The sequence below is a fragment of the Perissodus microlepis genome, chromosome 4 (assembly GCF_051167445.1).
Source record: "Perissodus microlepis isolate ML-2025 ecotype Zambia chromosome 4, ASM5116744v1, whole genome shotgun sequence".
Lineage (NCBI taxonomy): Eukaryota > Metazoa > Chordata > Actinopteri > Cichliformes > Cichlidae > Perissodus > Perissodus microlepis.
The window spans coordinates 16,717,183-16,737,717 of NC_140464.1; the positions used below are offsets into that span (position 1 = coordinate 16,717,183).

General features: G+C 42.7%; 1 protein-coding gene across 1 annotated transcript; it reads left to right on the top strand.

The window, feature by feature from the left end:
- Positions 1-4,016: 4,016 nt before the first annotated feature.
- On the top strand, positions 4,017-19,802 carry tecpr1b (tectonin beta-propeller repeat containing 1b). Its single transcript, XM_084926118.1, has 26 exons — positions 4,017-4,164; positions 4,361-4,460; positions 5,751-5,983; positions 6,077-6,259; positions 6,410-6,532; positions 6,636-6,758; positions 7,306-7,480; positions 11,619-11,719; positions 11,909-12,010; positions 12,902-13,029; positions 13,128-13,741; positions 13,823-13,938; positions 14,065-14,220; positions 14,323-14,472; positions 14,582-14,739; positions 14,977-15,104; positions 15,435-15,528; positions 15,653-15,749; positions 15,835-15,914; positions 15,997-16,053; positions 16,134-16,308; positions 16,394-16,529; positions 16,719-16,811; positions 16,901-17,007; positions 17,390-17,509; positions 18,802-19,802. Exons 3-26 carry the CDS (start codon positions 5,759-5,761, stop codon positions 18,940-18,942), a joined length of 3,582 nt encoding a protein of 1,193 aa, XP_084782244.1. The 5' UTR covers positions 4,017-4,164; positions 4,361-4,460; positions 5,751-5,758; the 3' UTR covers positions 18,943-19,802.
- Positions 19,803-20,535: the final 733 nt, after the last annotated feature.

The following is a 20,535-nucleotide window of genomic DNA, read 5'->3' on the forward strand; positions in this document are numbered from 1 at the left end:
AAGAGTCAATCATAATCAGGATATGGATGGACCAAATATAAATTAAGCAGGTGTGGGTTCACTACAGGCCTTTACTTCTTTGAAGTGAATTAGAAATTGACTAGAAATTGACCCCATTAAACAAATAGCTGTGTGTGTCTGTGTGTGTGTGTGTCTGTGTGTGTGTGTGTGTGTGTGTGTGTTACATGTATACTTCTTGCACTTGAGTCCTCTATGTCAGGGCAAATCTTTAAAAGAAATGCATTAATTAAAACATACCAAAGTAAAGCAAACTCCCTCCTTTCATCTCAGCTCCTCAGCACCTCACCTCCATGAAGCTCTTTGCCTGTTTATGTCCATACTCTACTGCCATCTTGTGGCCATTGTCGTTGAAATCTGGCTTGTTTTCTACTCATAGGGAACTGTAGCCCTCTCTGTTTTTCAGTGGTGTCCATCTTCTGGTAACAATGACTGGAGCTGGGAAAGCTGAGAGGCCAGAAGCTTTTGTCTGGTGGTTTCCGCATGCGCATTGGATAAACCTCTGTTCTTTCATGGTAAACCTGTGGGAGAGCAATGTTCAAGGCAAGCTGCCGATGGCTCTGCTTTCAGTGCTCTAATATCAGATGGAATCTGCACTCTGTGTGGAAACACAGCTAGCATTAGCAAGTAAACCAGTTTCAGTGATTTATCAGTTATAAACTCATGCAACAAATTAGCAAAGAAAGCTGTTGACAATGATGGTGAGGGGAAAGCAACTCTGACCATGTCCGGTCTAATAAAACAGTCAAGTTGACCAGATGAAGGCTTAGAAGCACTTCCAGATTAGCATCTATGAATATATCTGAATGTAACACATTTAACCTCCTAATTTATCAAAACTCAAACTTCATTTTTCATTCATATTTTAAGGCCATTGTGAGTAGGCCAGACACATCTGTCTGGACTGTCTTATCCAAAAAAGACAAAAGGACTTGTGAAAACTCTTCTTCATCTTCCAAATCTTGTCTCTCCTCTAAAATTACTGCAGTTCTCTGAGCAGAGGATCTCTTTGCTAACTTGCTAACTAATCAGTAAGGAGTCACCCTAGCAAGCTATTTATTTTCAGCTGCAGTAGAGTGTGAGGAAATATAGTGTTTCACCAAAAACAGAGAGAAAATGTGTTGGAATGTGGGCACAGACATTTTTTGGTGTTTATAATGTAACAATGTTTGAACCTCATGCAGGAAACACCATGCAGGAAGAGGAAAAACTAAGGAGACAAAGCCAAACAGACCCAAACACTACAAAAGGTTTAATCATCCATCAAAACTTGGCAGACACTGCTTGGACCAGCTGTTAGTACAGTTAATCTTACAGTGTTTGTGAGTCGTCTGTGTGTTGCTGTTGTTTGTACCAGGCTAATTAAAGGTGGGCATATCAACCTAAATATCACTATTACCGATACCAGCACTGGTATCAGATTGATACTAACGTGATAGGATCGATATTTTTGTTTCTATCCTCTAAACCTCTAACATGCACTATGAAAAATGTCTGAACCTTTCTGTGTTCACTGTCATGTCTATTTTATTTATAGTTTATTGCACATTTTTAAAAACAAAAGACCCAAAGTGCTTTAGAGATGGGCACATTTACTAGTTCCAAAATACATTTGTGGCCAAAAGTTTTGAGAATGACACAAATATTAGTTCTCACAAAGTTTTCTGCTAAACTGCTTTTAGGTCTTTGTTTCTGTGATGTACTGAAGTATAATTACAAGCACTTCATAGGTTTCAAAGGCTTTTATCGACAGTTACATGACATTTATGCAAAGAGTCAGCATTTGCAGTGTTGACCCTTCTTTTTCAGGACCTCTGCAATTCGACTGGGCATGCTCTCAATCAACTTCTGGGCCAAATCCTGACTGATAGCAACCCATTCTGTCATAATCACTTCTTGGAGTTTGTCAGAATTACTGAGTTTTTGTTTGTCCACCCACCTCGTGAGGATTGACCACAAGTTCTCAATGGGATTAAGATCTGGGGAGTTTCCAAGCCATGGACCCAAAATTTCAACGTTTTGTTCCCCGAGCCACTTAGTTATCACTTTTGCCTTATGGCACGGTGCTCCATCGTGCTGGAAAATGCATTGTTCTTCACCAAACTGTTGTTGGATTATTGGAAGAAGTTGCTGTTGGAGGGTGTTTTGGTACCATTCTTTATTCATGGCTGTGTTTTGGGCAAAATTGTGAGTGAGCCCACTCCCTTGGATGAGAAGCAACCCCACACATGAATGGTCTCAGGATGCTTTACTGTTGGCATGACACAGGACTGATGGTAGTGTTCACCTTTTCTTATCCGGACAAGCCTTTTTCCAGATGCCCCAAACAATCGGAAAGAGGCTTCATTGGAGAATATGACTTTGCCCCAGTCCTCAGCAGTCCATTCACCATACTTTCTGCAGAAGATCAATCTGTCCCTGATGGGTTTTTTTTTTTTTGGAGAGAAGTGGCTTCTTTGCTGCCCTTCTTGACACCAGGCCATCTTCCAACAGTCTTCGCCTTACTGTGCGTGCAGGTGCGCTCACACCTGCCTGCTGCCATTCCTGAGCAAGCTCTGGCATTCCGATCCCGCAGCTGAATCCTCTTTAGGAGACGATCCTGGCGCTTGCTGGACTTTCTTGGACGCCCTGAAGCCTTCTTAACAAGAATTGAACCTCTTTCCTTGAAGTTCTTGATGATCCTATAAATTGTTGATTTAGGTGCAATCTTAGTAGCCACAATATCCTTGCCTGTGAAGCCATTTTTATGCAACGCAATGATGGCTGCACGCGTTTCTTTGCAGGTCACCATGGTTAACAATGGAAGAACAATGATTTCAAGCATCACCCTCCTCATGTCAGGTCTGCCATTCTAACCCAATCAGCCTGACATAATGATCTCCAGCCTTGTGCTCGTCAACATTCTCACCTGAGTTAACAAGACAATTACTGAAATGATCTCAGCGGGTCCTTTGATTACAGCAATGAAATGCAGTGGAAAGGTTTTATTGGGATTAAGTTAATTTTCATGGCAAAGGACTATGCAATTCATCTGATCACTCTTCATAACATTCTGTAGTATATGCAAATTGCTATTATAAAAACTTAAGCAGCAACTTTTCCAATTTCCAATATTTATGTAATTCTCAAAACTTTTGGCCAAGACTGTACATGCAAAGAATGTTGCTACTTTTAATTAATTGTTAATTTATCAGATTATGAGTTATTTTCAGGTATGTTTGAATAATAAATCAGTACTTTCACATAAACAACAACAACAACACATGCACACACACAAAATGAATGTATTCTTTCTCAGTTTTTCCTACTCATCTTAACATCCCTTAGTTTTGTCCTGTGTCTCCTCACAGTGGGCCCAATCCACAGGTTGGGAACCACTGAGGTAATTCAAAGAAAGAAAAAAGTTTTTCAGTTGCTTGATAATTGTGATATATTACAACCTCAATTCGGTAATGTTTTGAATCTAGAACTTAGGGGACTATTTTTACTCTGGTGTTGGCGGATGTAAAGACTGCCTGTAACACTGACGGTAGATCAGTCCAAAGTTGGTGGCACAGGCAGGAATACTGACGCTCTGCAGGTTTCCTTTCCATCCAAAGACGCCCCTGTGTTGTTCAGCATTCTTACAACCAGAAAGGAGGACGTCTTTGAAGTCGTGCTGAGTTGAGCCTGTCCCAGGGTTGGCTATCCACTTTGTCTAAAGCTTCTACTGTTTCCTGAAGCTCAGGTGGATCAAAGTGCGCCTGTCCAAGATGCTGAGCCGGTTTTAACATATCCCATCGGGTTCAAAAGTTAAGTTATTTTTTGTTACTCGAGTTTGTGGTGAAATATTCCAAACTGTAATCAAGCTCGCGCTTCAATAATTCATCTGGCGCTGAATAAATTATTAAAAAATGCCTGCTGATCAGCTGCAGCGGTCGGAAAAAAATATATCATGGGCTCCGGTGTTCGACCAATGGGAGAAAGAGATCCCACGCTCCTGCCGAGCTTCAACCAATCATAGCAGCACTTCCTCCATTTCCTGTTGTGGAGTGGGAGCTGCACGGAGGATTCCTGTGGTCCAGAATGTGAATTTAATACTACTGTGTGCATGGATGACTTTATTTGTTCTCCCCAGAGGTGCTGCTGCGTCACGGAGCCTCATGCGTAAGTAACAGTTGGAACGTTTTTTTGGGGGGGGGGGGGGGACGCCAGCTGACTGCTGCCTGTTCCCTGAGGATGTAAACAGCTTATACCCGACTTTGCGGCACATCTTAGTAGATATCAACTGTGTTATCATGCAGCATAGCAGGCGTTACATCCCGTCTGTTGTTAATAACATGGGGGTTTGAATGTGTCCCAGCATGGGCCTCAGAGATGACAGGCATCGGCTGCTGCACCTGATGTCATGACGCGTCTGTGGATATTCCCTTGACAACCGCGGATCGGATACCAATATTCAGGTAGGCTGCTGCGGTAGCCCGTGCAGTGTTTCTGATCCTGGATTTACTGGAGCTCCTGTGTGTGATTGCGTAAAGCTTTACTGCTGTCTGTCATCTATAACAAGTTCAGCCTGGACAACTGCAGGTTTATAAAAACGCTGATGTGATGAGCTCCTTCTGTTTACTTCTGTTTATGCGAGAGGCAAACAAAAGGGCCCGGCTCAATGGATAGCCTTGACATAGTATACTGTAGCGGATTAGTATCAGTTGATAACACAAGGGTCAAGCCAGCCAGCCAACATAAAAGGAAGACTTCCGGTCAAACTTTTCAATATAAAAGTCGACTTCCTCGTTTGTTTGTTTGTTTGTTTTTATAGAAGATAAAGTTGAGTCTGTTTAGTTGGCTCCATTACGTTTTTGTTTACCATGAGGTAACTCTCGCAATTAACGACTGTGCAGCTTTAAATCAGCTGAAACTCTGCACTGTAAAATTAATGCATTAACTGTTTAGGACATACAGCTTTTTTATACCCTACATAGTACACAATTTTCAGAGGCTCAGACGTAACTGGACAAACTAATAAGGACTGTTTTTTAACACTTGGGTGAAAAACCTTTACAGCCAATGACTGCTTGACCTCCAAATACCTTGTTTCCTCCTGTGAGATGCTCTGGCAGGCCTTTACTGCAGATTCCTTCAGTCGCTGCTGGTTTGTTTGTCTTTCTGCATTTAGTTTTGTCTTCAGTGACCGACAAGCTGCTCTGTTGGGTTGAGCATCAACTTGCATCTCTTTGGACCTCATATTGAGATTTCAAACAGCAGGTTCAAATCAACTCCAGATCTTTTATCTGCTCGTGTTTTTCATCTGGTATTGAGCATTGTCTATTTACTACTGAGCCCTTGAAAATGAGGGACTATCTATAAAAATTACTCTAATTCCTAATTTTGTTAAATGCCTTGAATTCAAATAAAAAGTCTGCACTTCAATCACATCTTGATTACTTGATTTGAATCCACAGTGTTGGTATACAGGGGCAAAACTACAACAAATATGTAATTGCCCAAAAACTTACAGACCTAACTGCATGTTATTATTTTTGAGTAACAGATATAAACCTAAAACTCCAGAAAATATGTTAGACACTTTTTTATTTATTGATGTTTTTTTTGTTTTTTTTAAATAAAACACTTTTAATAATGCAGTCATTTGTGATTTGTGAGGGATGCTTTTCGATGCTATGAGCAGAGAGTTTTACAATATATAAGGCACAGCTTGGAATGATGAGTGTTGTCCTCTTGTTCCTGTTCAGGAACCATCATGCCAATAACACTTCTGTGGGCCGTGGACGTGTACGGCAGAGTGTACAGCCTTTCTACAGCCGGCCAGCGCTGGGAACGTGCTGATGACTCGCTGCTAGAGCTCAAACGTGTCTCTGCAGGGAAGGGGCGCTGCTGGGGCATCGGCTGTGACCACCATGTTTACCTCAATATGATGCCCAGTGAGACCCCGATCCGCTACCGGGAGGAGACCTATGAAAACCAGGTGGGACAAGGTTGTATATTTTAACGCTGTAAATGGAGATGCTGTTTATGATTAATGCTAAATCTGTGTTTTTTTTAATGTTTGCTTTTTCAGAGGTGGAACCCAGTGGATGGCTTTACTGACACACTGCTGCCCACCGACCGTTGGCCGTGGAGCGATGTGACCGGAATGAATCCCCAGCCACTCCACAGCTTCCAGCTGCCCTCCCGCAGCTGGGAGTGGGAGGGAGACTGGTATGTGGATCACACCTGTGGAGGAGAACCAAGCCAGACTGGGGTGAGAAATAACTCCTCGTGAACACATACAAACCCTTTGTTTACATCCTCCTGTCTTTCCTCTGTTCTTCTGTTTCTCATAATATTTAATTCATATTTAAAACAAATACTTCCAGTTTTAATCACATGCTCACTACCTTGGACTCTGTAGGGCTGGGAGTATGCTGTTGACTTCCCAGCCAACTTCTCCCCTGACAAAAAGTGGAATTCTTGTGTCCGTCGTAGACGGTGGATCCGCTACAGAAGATACATAGCACAAGGCACTTGGGCAAAGGTTTCAAAAGTCTCCATTTATTCTGTATTTCTATATGATCATGTTACTTTCACTATGAGACAAAGCAAAAGAATTACCACAGTAGCCTTGTCTTCCTCTGCAGATCCCCTTGGACAATCCCAGGAAACCTCCACTGCCGCTCTGTGACATCAGCTGTGGTGGCTGGGAGATGAGCGACCAGTCCGGAAGGTATCCCTACCTCTGGAGTGTATCTCAACAGGGACAGGTGAGCAATGTGTGTGTAGGACCCATTTACTGTAATCGTAATAAATGTGTATTAAAATGAATAACCGTACCATAAGATTAAAAAAAGAGGTTATGGCAGTGCAGAAAATTCCTGGAAAGTTTAAAGAGCTCTAAAAACATTCTGCTGTTGTTCAGGGAAGTGTAAAGCTTCTCCACCAACAACGTCAATACAATGCTGTGGAAGCTTTAATCAAGCACGTTCACAAACACATTTAAATCTCATGAGATCAAACAATTCAAGATTAATGATGTATTCTGTTGCAACAGGATGCTCTCATGCTGAGCGTAGACCACTTCTAAGGTTTAGCCACAAGAGGGCAGCATGACTTCATATAGTTTCATATGGTCCTTGACCATAAGGCTTCTCGTGAACCAGTTAAATCGTGACTAACTTGATGATTAATCAAGTTAAAATTGATATTATCTATCCCAGAATGAGCTCAGCCACCTACCATGGTATGGATCTGTCTTTTTAAATGAAGGGGTGTGTCAGATGATGATCTGCTGATGTTACCTTTACCCTGCAGGTGTGGTTCAGAGAGGGTATCCACCCTCGTGTGCCAGAAGGGACCAGCTGGGAAGAAGTTGAAGTGCCCAAGGAGGTGGCTCAGATATCAGCTGGTCCTGGAGACCTGCTGTGGGCTTTGCTATGGGATGGGAACCTGCTGGTGCGAACTGGCCTGAGCCTGGACAGTCCCACTGGTGAGCTTTCATTGTAGCTCACATTTACTCAACAATTTTCCATTATGTCTCACTCTGGTCCCCTTTTCTTTACTTCAACAATCTCTCATACAGGATCACTCAGTGATTTTGGGACTTTTTCAGTTAGGAATCATTATGTAGCTGCTCTGAAAGTCATTAATAATGCAGTTTAAATGCTATGATCATTTTTGTAATAGTATTATACCACAGTCCCACTGATTCAATTCAATTCAATTCAATTCAATTTTATTTATATAGCGCCAAATCACAACAAAAGTCGCCTCAAGGCGCTTCATAGATACAGAGAAAAACCCAACAATCATATGACCCCCTATGAGCAAGCACTTTGGCGACAGTGGGAAGGAAAAACTCCCTTTTAACAGGAAGAAACCTCCGGCAGAACCAGGCTCAGGGAGGGGCGGGGCCATCTGCTGCAACCGGTTGGGGTGAGAGAAGGAAGACAGGATAAAAGACATGCTGTGGAAGAGAGACAGAGGTTAATAACAGATATGATTCAATGCAGAGAGGTCTATTAATACATAGTGAGTGAGAAAGGTGACTGGAAAGGAAAAACTCAATGCATCATGGGAATCCCCCGGCAGCCTACGTCTATTGCAGCATAACTAAGGGAGGATTCAGGGTCACCTGGTCCAGCCCTAACTATATGCTTTAGCAAAAAGGAAAGTTTTAAGCCTAATCTTAAAAGTAGAGATAGTTTCTGTCTCCCGAATCCAAACTGGAAGCTGGTTCCACAGAAGAGGGGCCTGAAAACTGAAGGCTCTGCCTCCCATTCTACTTTTAAATACTCTAGGAACAACAAGTAGGCCTGCAGTGTGAGAGCGAAGTGCTCTAATAGGGTGATATGGTACTACAAGGTCATTAAGATAAGATGGGGCCTGATTATCTAAGACCTTGTATGTGAGGAGCAGGATTTTGAATTCAATTCTGGACTTAACAGGAAGCCAATGAAGGGAAGCCAAAACAGGAGAAATATGCTCTCTCCTTCTAGTCCCTGTCAGTACTCTTGCTGCAGCATTTTGGATTAGCTGAAGGCTTTTCAGTGAGTTTTTTGGACATCCTGATAATAATGAATTACAGTAGTCCAGCCTGGAAGTAATAAATGCATGAACTAGTTTTTCAGCGTCACTCTGAGACAGGATATTTCTAATTTTAGAGATGTTGCGCAAATGGAAGAAAGCAGTCTTACATATTTGTTTAATATGTGCGTTGAAGGACATGTCTTGGTCAAAAATGACTCCAAGGTTCCTCACAGCGTTACTGGAGGCCAAGGTAATGCCATCCAGAGTATGAATCTGGTTAGATACCATATTTCTAAGATTTTCAGGGCTGAGTACAATAACCTCAGTTTTATCTGAATTAAGAAGCAGAAAGTTAGCGGCCATCCAGGTCTTTATGTCTTTAAGACATTCCTGCAGTTTAACTAATTGGTGTGTGTTATCTGGCTTCATGGACAGATAGAGCTGGGTGTCATCGGCATAGCAGTGAAAATGTATGCTATGTCTTCTAATGATGCTGCCTAAGGGAAGCATGTATAATGTAAACAGAATTGGTCCTAGCACTGAACCCTGTGGAACTCCATAATTAACCTCAGTGTGTGAAGAGGACTCTCCATTTACATGCACAAATTGGAGTCTATTAGATAGATATGATACAAACCACTGCAGTGCAGTACCTGTAATACCTACAGCATGTTCTAATCGCTCTAATAGGATATTATGGTCAACAGTATCGAACGCTGCACTGAGGTCTAGCAGGACAAGCACAGAGATGAGTCCACTGTCAGAGGCCATAAGAAGATCATTTGTAACCTTCACTAAAGCTGTTTCTGTGCTGTGATGAGCTCTGAAACCTGACTGAAACTCTTCAAATAAACCATTCCTCTGCAGATGATCTGTTAGCTGTTTGACAACTACTCTTTCAAGGATTTTTGATATGAAAGGAAGGTTGGAGATTGGCCTATAATTAGCTAAGACTGCTGGGTCTAGAGATGGCTTTTTGAGTAAAGGTTTAACCACAGCCAGCTTGAAAGCCTGTGGTACATTGCCGATTATTAGAGATAGGTTGATCATATTTAAGATCGAAGAATTAATTAATGGCAGGACTTCTTTGAGCAGTTTTGTAGGAATGGGGTCTAAAAGACACGTTGATGGTTTGGAGGAAGTAATTATTGAAGTTAACTCAGAAAGATCAATTAGAGAAAAAGAGTCTAACTTAACATCAATGGTACTAAGAGTAGCTGTAGATAATATTACATCTGTGGGATGATTACTGGTAATTTTTTCTCTAATGATAAAAATTTTATTTGTGAAGAAGTTCATGAAGTCATTACTAGTTAACGTTAAAGGGATGGTTGGCTCAACAGAGCTCTGACTGTTTGTCAGCCTGGCTACAGTGCTGAAGAGAAACCTGGGGTTGTTCTTATTTTCTTCAATCAGTGATGAATAGTAAGATGTTCTGGCTTTGCGGAGGGCTTTCTTATAAAGCAGCAAACTATTTCTCCAGGCTAAATGATGATCCTCTAAATTTGTGACACGCCATTTCCTCTCCAGATTACGAGTCATCTGCTTTAGGGTACGTGTTTGAGAATTATACCACGGAGTCAGGTACTTCTGATTAGAGACCTTAGTTTTCACTGGAGCTACAGTATCCAGAGTCGTACGTAGTGAGGAGGTGAAATTATTAACAAGATAATCGACCTCTGTTGGGGTAGCGTTCAGATAGCTGCTCTGCTCTGTGTTGGTACAGGGCATTGAAGATGATAACAGTGGGTGGATTATATTCTTAAACTTAGTTACAGCGCTTTCAGAAAGACATCTACTTTGATAAAATCTACTCTCCACCGCTGTGTAATCAATTATTGTAAATGTAAATGTTATCAGGAAATGATCAGACAGGAGAGGGTTTTCAGGAAACACTGTTAAATGTTCAGTTTCTATGCCATATGTTAAAACAAGATCTAGAGTGTGATTAAAGTGGTGGGTGGGTTCTTTTACATTTTGAGAGAAGCCAATTGAGTCTAATAACAGACTAAATGCCATGTTGAGGCTGTCATTTTTAGCATCTACATGGATGTTAAAATCACCCACAATAATTATTTTATTTGAGCTCAGAACTAAATTAGATATAAAGTCTGAGAAATCAGACAGAAACTCTGTGTAAGGCCCAGGTGGACGATAGATGATAACAAGTAAGACTGGTTTCTGAGTTTCACAGCTGGGGTGGACAATGTTAAGCATCAGGCTTTCAAATGAATTAAAAGTCTGTCTTGGTCTTTCATTAATTAATAGGCTGGTGTGAAAAATTGCTGCCACACCGCCCCCTCGGCCTGTGCTTCAAGGTTTCTGGTAGTTAGAATGACTCGGGGGTGTTGATTCATTTAAACTAACATAATCATCCTGCTGCAACCAGGTTTCTGTAAGGCAGAGTAAATCAATTTGTTGATCAATTATTAAGTCATGTACTAACAGAGACTTGGAGGAGAGAGACCTAATATTTAATAATCCACATTTCACTGTTTTACTCTTTGGTTCAGATGTGGATACTGTATTGTTCTTTCTTTGTAATTGTTTAAGTTGTTTGTTGCTGGTTTTTAGTTTGTTTTTTGTCTTTTTGGAAGCTGACACAGTCTCTATGGAGATGGGTTTTTGGGGGGGTAGCAGGAGGAGAGAAGCTGCAGAGAGGCGTGTAAGACTGCAACTCTGCTTCCTGGTCCCAACTCTGGATAGTCATATTTTGGGGGGTTTAATAATTTGATATATGACACAGCTAGAAAGTAGTAAGTGAAATTCATTGCATTTCCAACTGTCAGTCTTAGTAAACATACAACATGTAGTACTGTCATATTCCAGGTCGGTGTCAAAAGTAAAGGTTTAAAGGCATGAAAGTGGCAAACATTTTTAAACATATTTTTTTTAAAAAACTTAAAAATATGAGTGTGTATCGAATTAGGAAGACTCACTCCCTTTTAAAGATAAAAATCAACATCACATCTGGTTTGTTCATGTTTAGATGATTTGAGAACTCAACAGGAAGCTTCTCAGTAATGACGGCGTCCTCATTATGAGGAAGGCTTGCCTTTGTGCTGCGTTTGTAAAGCATTTTCTTCTTCTTCTGTCAGGCATGTCGTGGCTCGAGGTGGAATCACCGGGAAAGGAAATTGAAGCGCTTCACGTGGCTGTAGGAGTCAGTGTGGTCTGGGTGGTCACTAAGGACTACAAGGTGGGTTATTAGTCAGTTGCAGTTATGTTAGGGCATTGTAGCCCACTGACAGTGTCACTGCAATTTTCTTGAGACTGAAATGAAACAAATGCTTTGATTTAAAAAGAAGTAAACTGTATTACTGAATTACTGCTACTGCACTAAAATAAATTTTTGAGTAATGACCCCAACGTCGGTGCGTGAATCCAGGTGTGGTTCAGGCGTGGCGTGAACTCCCACAACCCCTGTGGCTCTGGCTGGATCAGCATCGGAGGGGAGATGATGATGGTGGACGTAGGACTGAATGACCAGGTTAGGAGAGCTTAGAGCTGAAACATTTCATCAGCGGATCATCAGTTTAAATAAACAGCTGAACGAGTCGACTTTATAATATAATACTGCTTATATGAAAAGATATTCCTCAAATGCTTAGAATGTGGATTTAATAGGTTAGCTGTTGCCACTGAAGTGGGCCTGTGGGTGAAATTTAACTATTAAGGATAAGATTTTCTTCGAACTTTCTTGCTGCTTGGGTCTTTTAAACTCCACTGCAGATGGTGCCTGCTCTGCACAGCTTCTGTACTTCTGACTGCTACCACCTCTGTCTGATTCGCGTTACTGTCACTCTGGATCTGGTTTCAGGACAAACCAGATCAGGTCTTAGGGTGAGGCAGAAAGCTTTCGATCCTGTGCCTTACTGCTGAAGACTTTGCTAGCTCTGCAAACCCATATCTCGCACCTCCTCCCTTTCGGTCTCACCCATGTCCCCCTCCTTCTCTTGCCTGTAGTCCTGTAACAAGAGCACAGCCAGACGTTCCAGCCAATGTCCCAGCAGGCCCAGCCTTATATATCCCCAGACTATATTCCTACTCGCCTCACATAGGGGAAGACTCCCTAATTAGAAGCTGGCCAAGCCATCGTCATCGTATCCCATATTTCATATTTCAGGGTTGCAATTATGGGAATGGCTTGTGTGAGGTGGCAGGAGCCAGTGTTACAGTATATGGCCTTATAAAGCAGTACTTGCCTGTGTCCTGCTAGAGCTTCTGATGTGTTATTGAGGAGTGAATACTTTCCTGCGATTACTGAGAGTTAAAACTATTTAATAACTCAATAAGTAAATATTGCATGTACATCAATGGCCGTCTTTTATTTTTTATGTTACAGCATTTGTTTTTTTTTTTTTCTCTGTTCTTCTGTCAGGTGTGGGCGGTCGGTGAGGACCGCGGCCTGTATTTTAGAATAGGTGTCACCCCATCTGAGCCAAGTGGAAATGGCTGGATCCCTGTTTCTGCCCAATGGGGCAATAGTAAAGAGGTTATTCCGCCCAGGTGTGCATAAATAAATTAACTGCATATTTTAATTGGCAAGTACAGTGCACATTCAAGCTTAATATTGCGTGTGTGTTTGCATGTGTGTTGTTTAACAGGGATGACTGTGAGTTCAACGGGCAGTTGACTGAGGCATCACAGGGCTCCGTTCTGAGCTGCACTGATTCCGACTCAGAGTTGGGTCCTGCCGACCCTCAAAACAGCACTTCTAACACCCCCATCTTAGAAGCAGAAGCACCCTCTGTAGTCCCCTTAGGGGGCTCTGACTCACCTACGCCTCCACAGGAAAAAGAAGATGCTCCTTTAGCCCCCCAAACGAATGCCCCCAAGCCTTTTATTCCTGCCAGTGACAGCTTCATCAACAGCCTGGTGTCCGATCGTGACAGAACCTCCACGCTGCAACCGTCCATCACAGAGATGCCGCAGGAAGAGCGTGAGGAGCCACCTCCGGCCCCAGTACTCCAAACCCCTGATGCCGGAGGGCACGATGTCCCCTGGATGAACGTGGACCTGGAGGGGGCAGAGGCGGCTCGAGGTGCACAAACGGCAGGGCCCTCAGTGGGCGATGGCACTGCGGCTGCCACTTATGCCCTGGGGACTCTGGAGAGCTCTCGGGGAGTGGGGGAAGAGGAAGGACCAGTGTGGGCTTGGATTTCTGGTGGAGGTTGCGACGTGGATGCGAGTTCACAGATTAGCTGGCTTAGTCCTGCAGGTATATGGACAGCTGTGTATTGTGTTTTTGCTCCATTTTATGTCTCTGAATGATTGTGTGAGCTGTATCTCTGTCCATCAGGTCCTCTCACCACCTCTCTGTCACTGACTCCAGTCCAGTCAGCCGCCTGGAGCAAACAGCCACAGCAGCAGGAACACAGAGAGGAGATCAGCAAGAAACCGCTGGAAAGAAGCAACGTAAGACAGCTTATATTTGGCATGTCTCTTAACATGCTCCTCTAAGTGTTGGATTCATTATATTCTTTCATGGCACACCCTCGGCTGTATCCGTGTCTACATCTGTGCCTCCTTTTCTCTCATCAGTCGGTGTGGGTGCGTAAGGGCACACTGCGCTGGTGGAGAGACTGGAAACCTCAGCGCTGGATCGATGTGGGCGTTGCTCTCGAGCAGTCCACCAAGTCAGATGGCAAAAAGGACAGCATTTTCTTTGTTTACTACACACAGTATGATGAGAAAAAGGTCGGTTGTGTTAAGCTGCGACCGGTTAAAGTCTCATAAGAAGTGACAGAAAGCACAGATAGATGTCTCTTGGTCACTCTCTGTTCATTCTTTGTGTCTTAGTACCTTCACGTGTTTATAAATGAAGTGATGGCGCTGGTTCCGGTGCTCAGGGACTGCCACTATGCCTTTGCTGTGTACACTGCCGAAAGGACCAAACAGAGGTGGCCTCTGGTCCTGGCAGCACAAAGCGAAAAGGATATGAGTGATTGGGTAACAGCTTTATGCATCATTAAGCAGTTTGACAGTTGTTCCCATCTGTTATTTTTCAGTGAAGCTGATCAGATTCTCCATTGTTTCTGGATCTGCTTTGTGTCTTCAGTTGTGCCTGTTGTCTGACTGTTGCTGTGAGTGTCGAGGGATCACAGGTCTCCCGTCCAAACAGGCCCTGTGGTCCACCACATCAAAGGGAGACATCATGGTCCACGAGCCGTCCCTCTCGCTGGAGGCCCCTGCGCATGCCATGGCCTGTGACCTCATGTGAGAATGATACCGAGCAGTGGATTCTGTCTGCTTTTTCATGTCTTTTCATTCTTTCTCACTGTCTTGACCTGGTTTCTCATTACTCTGTTTTTATTTTAAATCACTGCCTCACTAACATGCTAACATACATCTCTGTCTGGTTAAAGTGGGTAGCATTTGAGCATCTAATCACTTTCAGTCTGTGCTAACTATACTGGAGCTAACGCTGGGTGCTTCCGCTGTATGGTGCTGCAGGTTTTGGCGCCAGATCCACGGCCACCTGCGCTGTGTAGAGTCTAACAGTCTGGGGCTGGTGTGGGGCATCGGGTGGGACGGCACCGCCTGGGTCTACAGTGGGCGCTGTGAGCAACAGCCCAACCCGGGTAAACATGTCCTGTAGACGATTACCCATGTCCCCAGACCTATACAAGGAGTACTTCAAAATAAAGACATGTTCTTATTTAGCAAAGCCAAACTTTTTCCAGCTAACTGATTGTTACCAAATAAATAAAATACTAACATGTAAATATCTAAAAAAAAAAAAAACAGTCTGCTCTTTTCTTGCTCGCATGTTCTAGTTTGATGTGCAACTGCTTGAGCATAGTTTAAAGTCTCTTCCATCTGTTGCCACTGTAGAAGCACACACAGATACACATGCATAAATATTAATTCCCTTGTTTGCATGAAACTTTAATGTTTCTTCGTTTCTGCAGGAGGTGCCGTTCAGATGCACCAGCAGACCGACGTCAGGAGCGTGCATGTGTATGAGAATCAAAGATGGAACCCTATGACTGGATATACAGACAAGTAGGGTTGCCGCCCGCACACACCCCACCCCATCTTTTACAGTTTTTAAGTCTTTGCACTTTATTTTAAGCTTTGCAGCTGTTCTCGCCACCTTACACCATTCCTTTGTGATTTACTCCTCCAGAGGGCTTCCTACAGACCGCCCTATGTGGAGCGATGAAAGCGGCCTGAAGGAGTGCATCAAAGGCAGCACATACCCGCCCTCCCCTCAGTGGTCCTGGGTAGGTAGAATCCGAGGGATTGGTTCCTCCGAAATATTCATTTTTTTGTCTCACTGGCATTCTCTGCCATGAACGTTTGTTTCAGGTGTCAGAGTGGGCCGTGGACTACAGCATCCCCGGAGGAACGGACAAAGAAGGCTGGCAGTATGCTGCAGACTTTCCCACGTATGTAAGCTTTTTTATTTGTTTTTATTAGGGTGTCTCGAAAGAAGTCCTTCCCTTTTATTGACTCATCTGTTTTCTACAGGACATTTCATGGCCACAAAACCATGAAAGACTTTGTTAGACGCAGAAGATGGACTAGGTGAGCACACAATTTGCATCGCTGGGATTTTGTAGCGCTCAGTTTTTGCAGCATCTTAACAATAACATATCCACACCCAGGAAGTGTAAGATCACATTGCAAGCTCCATGGAATCAGGTCCCACCCATCCGCCTGAGTGACATCTCACTGATGCCATGCCTGGCCCAGAGCAAAATGGAGCAGGTCCCTGTCTGGGCCCTCAGTGACAAGGGAGATGTCTTGTGTCGGTTGGGAGTCAGCCTCCAAAACCCTGCGGTGAGAAACGTGCTGAGGATCTGTTTTATAGGTAGTTAGTTCACACTTCTAACAATCTCTAACCTCACTGGGTCTCACCACATAGGGCAGCTCGTGGCTCCACGTGGGCACTGACCAGCCCTTTAAGTCCATCTCTATCGGTGGAGCCAATCAGGTATGGGCCATTGCCAAGGATGGAGCTGTCTTCTACAGAGGATCAGTATCCCCACAAAACCCTGCAGGTCAGTTAAATTTATAAATCTCATAATGAATCATATATATAAGTCATAAAGTTATAATGTGTTCTGGAGGAAAAGAGAATAAAGTTAAATGATTTATGATGTGAGTGCATGCATCGACTAATATAACCAGCGAGAAACCAAAGAGAGCCAGACTTTGTCTATTTTTCAAGAGCTTTTGTCTCTCTGCAGGAGAGTGCTGGTACCACATCCCCTCCCCCCTGAGACAGACCCTCAGACAGCTTTCTGTTGGGCGGACCTCTGTCTTTGCTGTGGATGAAAACAGTGAGCAATATTATATTTTATTGGACCAATGTCTATTAAAATGCGAGAACATGAGTTAAATGGCAATACCTTCTGTCAATGTCATTTAGGTAACCTGTGGTACAGACAGGGCCTCACCCCCAGCTACCCACAGGGCTCCGCCTGGGAGCTCATCTCCAACAATGTCACCAAGGTTTCTGTGGGGCCGCTGGACCAGGTCAGTGTTACCACAGTTTCCAGAAGCAAACAAGCTGTAATGGAATTAAAAGTAAAACAGAATCTAAAAGACATTAAAAGGAATAAAAAAATAAACTGCATTTATAGTAAAACTGGAGTTAAAAGCATTAAGAGAATTCAAATTAACTTTACATAATAGCAGACCCGTTGCATTCATATCACCCAGTTGCCCATCTAAACAGATATGTTTTTAGCATTCAGTTACCAAAGTCTGAAAAGCCCCGTCACCCCAGAGACTTAGCTGAGTATAATAAACACTAAATAAACTCAAGCGAAGGCTTAAAACAAGAAGTCTATCCATAAATAACTACATTTGCATGTTGTAAGGCTGGAGTTTGTGTCAGCGATGCTGTTTTCTCCAGGTGTGGATCATAGCAGACGGAGTTCCAGGTTTCCCTGCTGAGACTCCCGGAGCAGTCTGCCACAGGACGAGTGTGGGACCCATGCAGCCCAAGGGCCTGTCCTGGGACTATGGGATAGGGGTGAGCTCCTAGTTGATACCTATTGCAAAAACTGTTCCCATTTCTTCAGTTGAAACTGAAAGATGCCAAAGATATTATTATATTGTATCCTAGCACCAAAAAAACGATTCCCAAAAAGCTATTATCACAGCATAGTGTGCAGTGTGTCCCTAAAAACTTTGTGGAAACTGGGACTCCTGTGGTAAGAAACAGTAAAAAAAAAAATCCAGCAAAACTCTGACACAGGACATGTGAGATGCATCCAGCCCCTTTAGCTGATTAGTCTACTGCTCACTGAAGCCTGATCAGGAGTGATCTCAGTAGAAGAATGAATCTTTTAACAATTTTCATCTGCAGATCGATACTCATGCGGTGCTGTAGTGAAGAAACAACCAAAAGGGTGACTTTCAAATATTTTTTAACCTCAATGTAGCTCTGTGAAATCAGACGGAGGGAAAGTGGCTCTCATAAGAGAGCATAAACCACTCAAGCTTGATTAATAGTACTGTGATAAATCTACGCTGTAGGTATGATTGCCAATAAAAATCAAATGCAGAGTAAACACAGTGTAATGATTAGCAGAGGGGTAATAGCTCTGTCAAACAAATGCTTAACAGAGCTCACGCAACAGCCAGTATTTTGCCAGTGTAAACTAAATCTTATTCCCTATTTATTAGCTCAGAGTGCAAGATGATCAGCTCAGGTTCACTCGTGCTGGCAGACACACTGATGGAGAAGTATATTCTGTATGCAAACAGTGACACCGAGAGAGAAGCTCTGCAGGGATCCAACACAGGACTATGAATCAAGCCTTAAATCAACATAAGCAGAAGCTTTAGGCAGGGCCATCATGTTCTCCTTACTTGAATTGAAGAATTCAGGCTATTGGCAAAAGGCACCTTTCAAACTTAGCGTTAAGATTTGAAGTAAAGCCCTTTTTTAATTGTCTAATAATTAGGTTAAAATTAACTGCACTTTAAAAACCAGCAAAATATATACAGTCAGGGTAATATGAAGTAACACCCGCTTTCAGTTCTAAAGATGTACATATTCACAATATAATAAATCTATCTGGTAGATACAAGGTCTTAAAATAAGGTAAATACAACAACAAATTACAGTGTTTTCATTTATTTAACAAAAAAACAAAATGCAGAAGAACTCTGGAAAAGTCCAACTTTACCTCTTCTATAGGAATCAAGTGCGTAAGTAGCAGCCAGGTGCTGCTAATCACATGCAAGTATTCAAAAACAGTTAAAGCTGTTTAAGCTTTTTCTAGTATTCCTTATCATTTGCGTGTGTTTGACTTCCAGGGAGGATGGGAGCACATCAGTGTGAGGGGGAACTCAGCAGAGGCTTCTCGAGGCCCTCACCCTCCTCTCGCCGGCCCATCGCGCAGCCCGGTCCACCCGCAGCGTCCGACTCAAGCGAACGGCAGCGCCACAAGCGTGTAGCTCTCTCTCTGTCTCCCGTTTCCTTCTCGTCCCTTTTTCCTCAGCCCTGTTTGTGCCTGGATCTATACACAGCATCTCTCCTCAGACCATTTCAACGAACTCCTATCCCTTCGTGTAAAGGGACATGCACAATCACACCCATGGGTTTGGACTGGCTGGATTTGAAACTTGATCGATGGATGAATGTTACTCGCTGGCTTGTTTCCCGGGCAGAAATCATGTCAGTATTCACTGATGACAAAACAGAGAAAAAAGTGAGCGCATGTTGTTGCTCTTACTAAGCTTTGGCTACTGGATGTCACAGGATCTAGCAATAGCTTTTAATTCTTCTCCACAGCAGCCTGATAAAACCTAAGAAGGTGGGATGTGATGAAGGGCTAAGGCTTGGTTACCAAATGAATTTCAAACAATCCCAGAGTAGCCTAAGCTGTTATCGGTTTGTAGACTCTTGTTCTGTTTGTTTTTGTGTTTTGAGTTGCCTGTCATGTACATTTGAATGTGTTATCATTTATTTATGATGCGTTTGTTGAGTTGCGTTTCTCCGTTTATTTTGCACCATTACATGTTTGCAATGGAGTGTATTTATGACTGGCAAAAAAATTTGATACATTCACTTTGTGTGGGGAAAAATATATTGCTTTTTACCGCCAGGCAATACCTTTCTATCCTTCTGCAATAAAATGAGAGGCTCTTCCTGTTGATAGAGATCTATATATATCTATCTCTATAGATATATATAGATATATACACACATCTAGATAACTGCTATGACCGTAACACTGCAGCAGGTCTGAATGTCACCACGGCTGTACATTGATTTTACCGGGGCATTGAAATGTGAAATAAACGTCTGGAAATACCGTTTTGTGGTTTGACATCATTTCACAGAAGCTGGCTTTGGAAGTTTGACCCTTTCCACGTCTTTGCTATTTTATTCTCTTTTTTATGTACTGAGTGTTTCTCATCCGCCAAAGAATTTCATATATTGTTACAGAGGTGTGCACAGGATGTTTCCTGAATTCCTCCCTCTATATGTGCATTTAGGTTAACCCGCCATATATTTGTAAAGTTACACAAGTGCTGAAACTAGCTGTGAAAAAAAAAATTTCTTTAGACAATCACAAATGTTAAAATGAGTGATTAAAGGCAAAAGCTGTCTGCTGTGAAGTCCTGCAGACATATCACACTGCAGTGAATCTCAAAAATCCGAGACACAATCTGCAGTTTTGATTGAAGGTGGATGTTTCAGCTGCAGCACAAATCCCCTGACCTTCCAGCACTGATCACAGGATGTTCCTGCATTTTAAAAAAAAAGACCTTTGTCACATATAGGCCATTTTAATCTGCTCTGAACTGAGTATATTTGAAAGAATTTTTTAGTCTATAATCCCAAAATAGATGCACACACACACAAAAGTATTTTTGCTCTACACTTCAAAAGGCTACTCCATGTGGGATGTTGAAAATGTAATACAGCAGTGTGTATTACTTCTTCATCCCCCAGCTTAAACTGGGGCTGACTCTAAAGAAAAGTAGGACCCTGTGCAGCAAGAACACTGATCCGTCTATAGTTTGAGAAAAATAAATCCTCAA

What these genes read in the sequence shown, in the direction of transcription:
- tecpr1b (XM_084926118.1), top strand. Translation starts at nt 5,759, where the DNA reads ATGCCAATAACACTTCTGTGGGCCGTGGACGTGTACGGCAGAGTGTAC. An exon ending in GTGTATCTCAACAGGGACAG is followed by an intron (nt 6,759 to 7,305) that starts GTGAGCAATGTG and finishes TTTACCCTGCAG; the next exon opens with GTGTGGTTCAGAGAGGGTAT. An exon ending in AACCGCTGGAAAGAAGCAAC is followed by an intron (nt 13,939 to 14,064) that starts GTAAGACAGCTT and finishes TTCTCTCATCAG; the next exon opens with TCGGTGTGGGTGCGTAAGGG.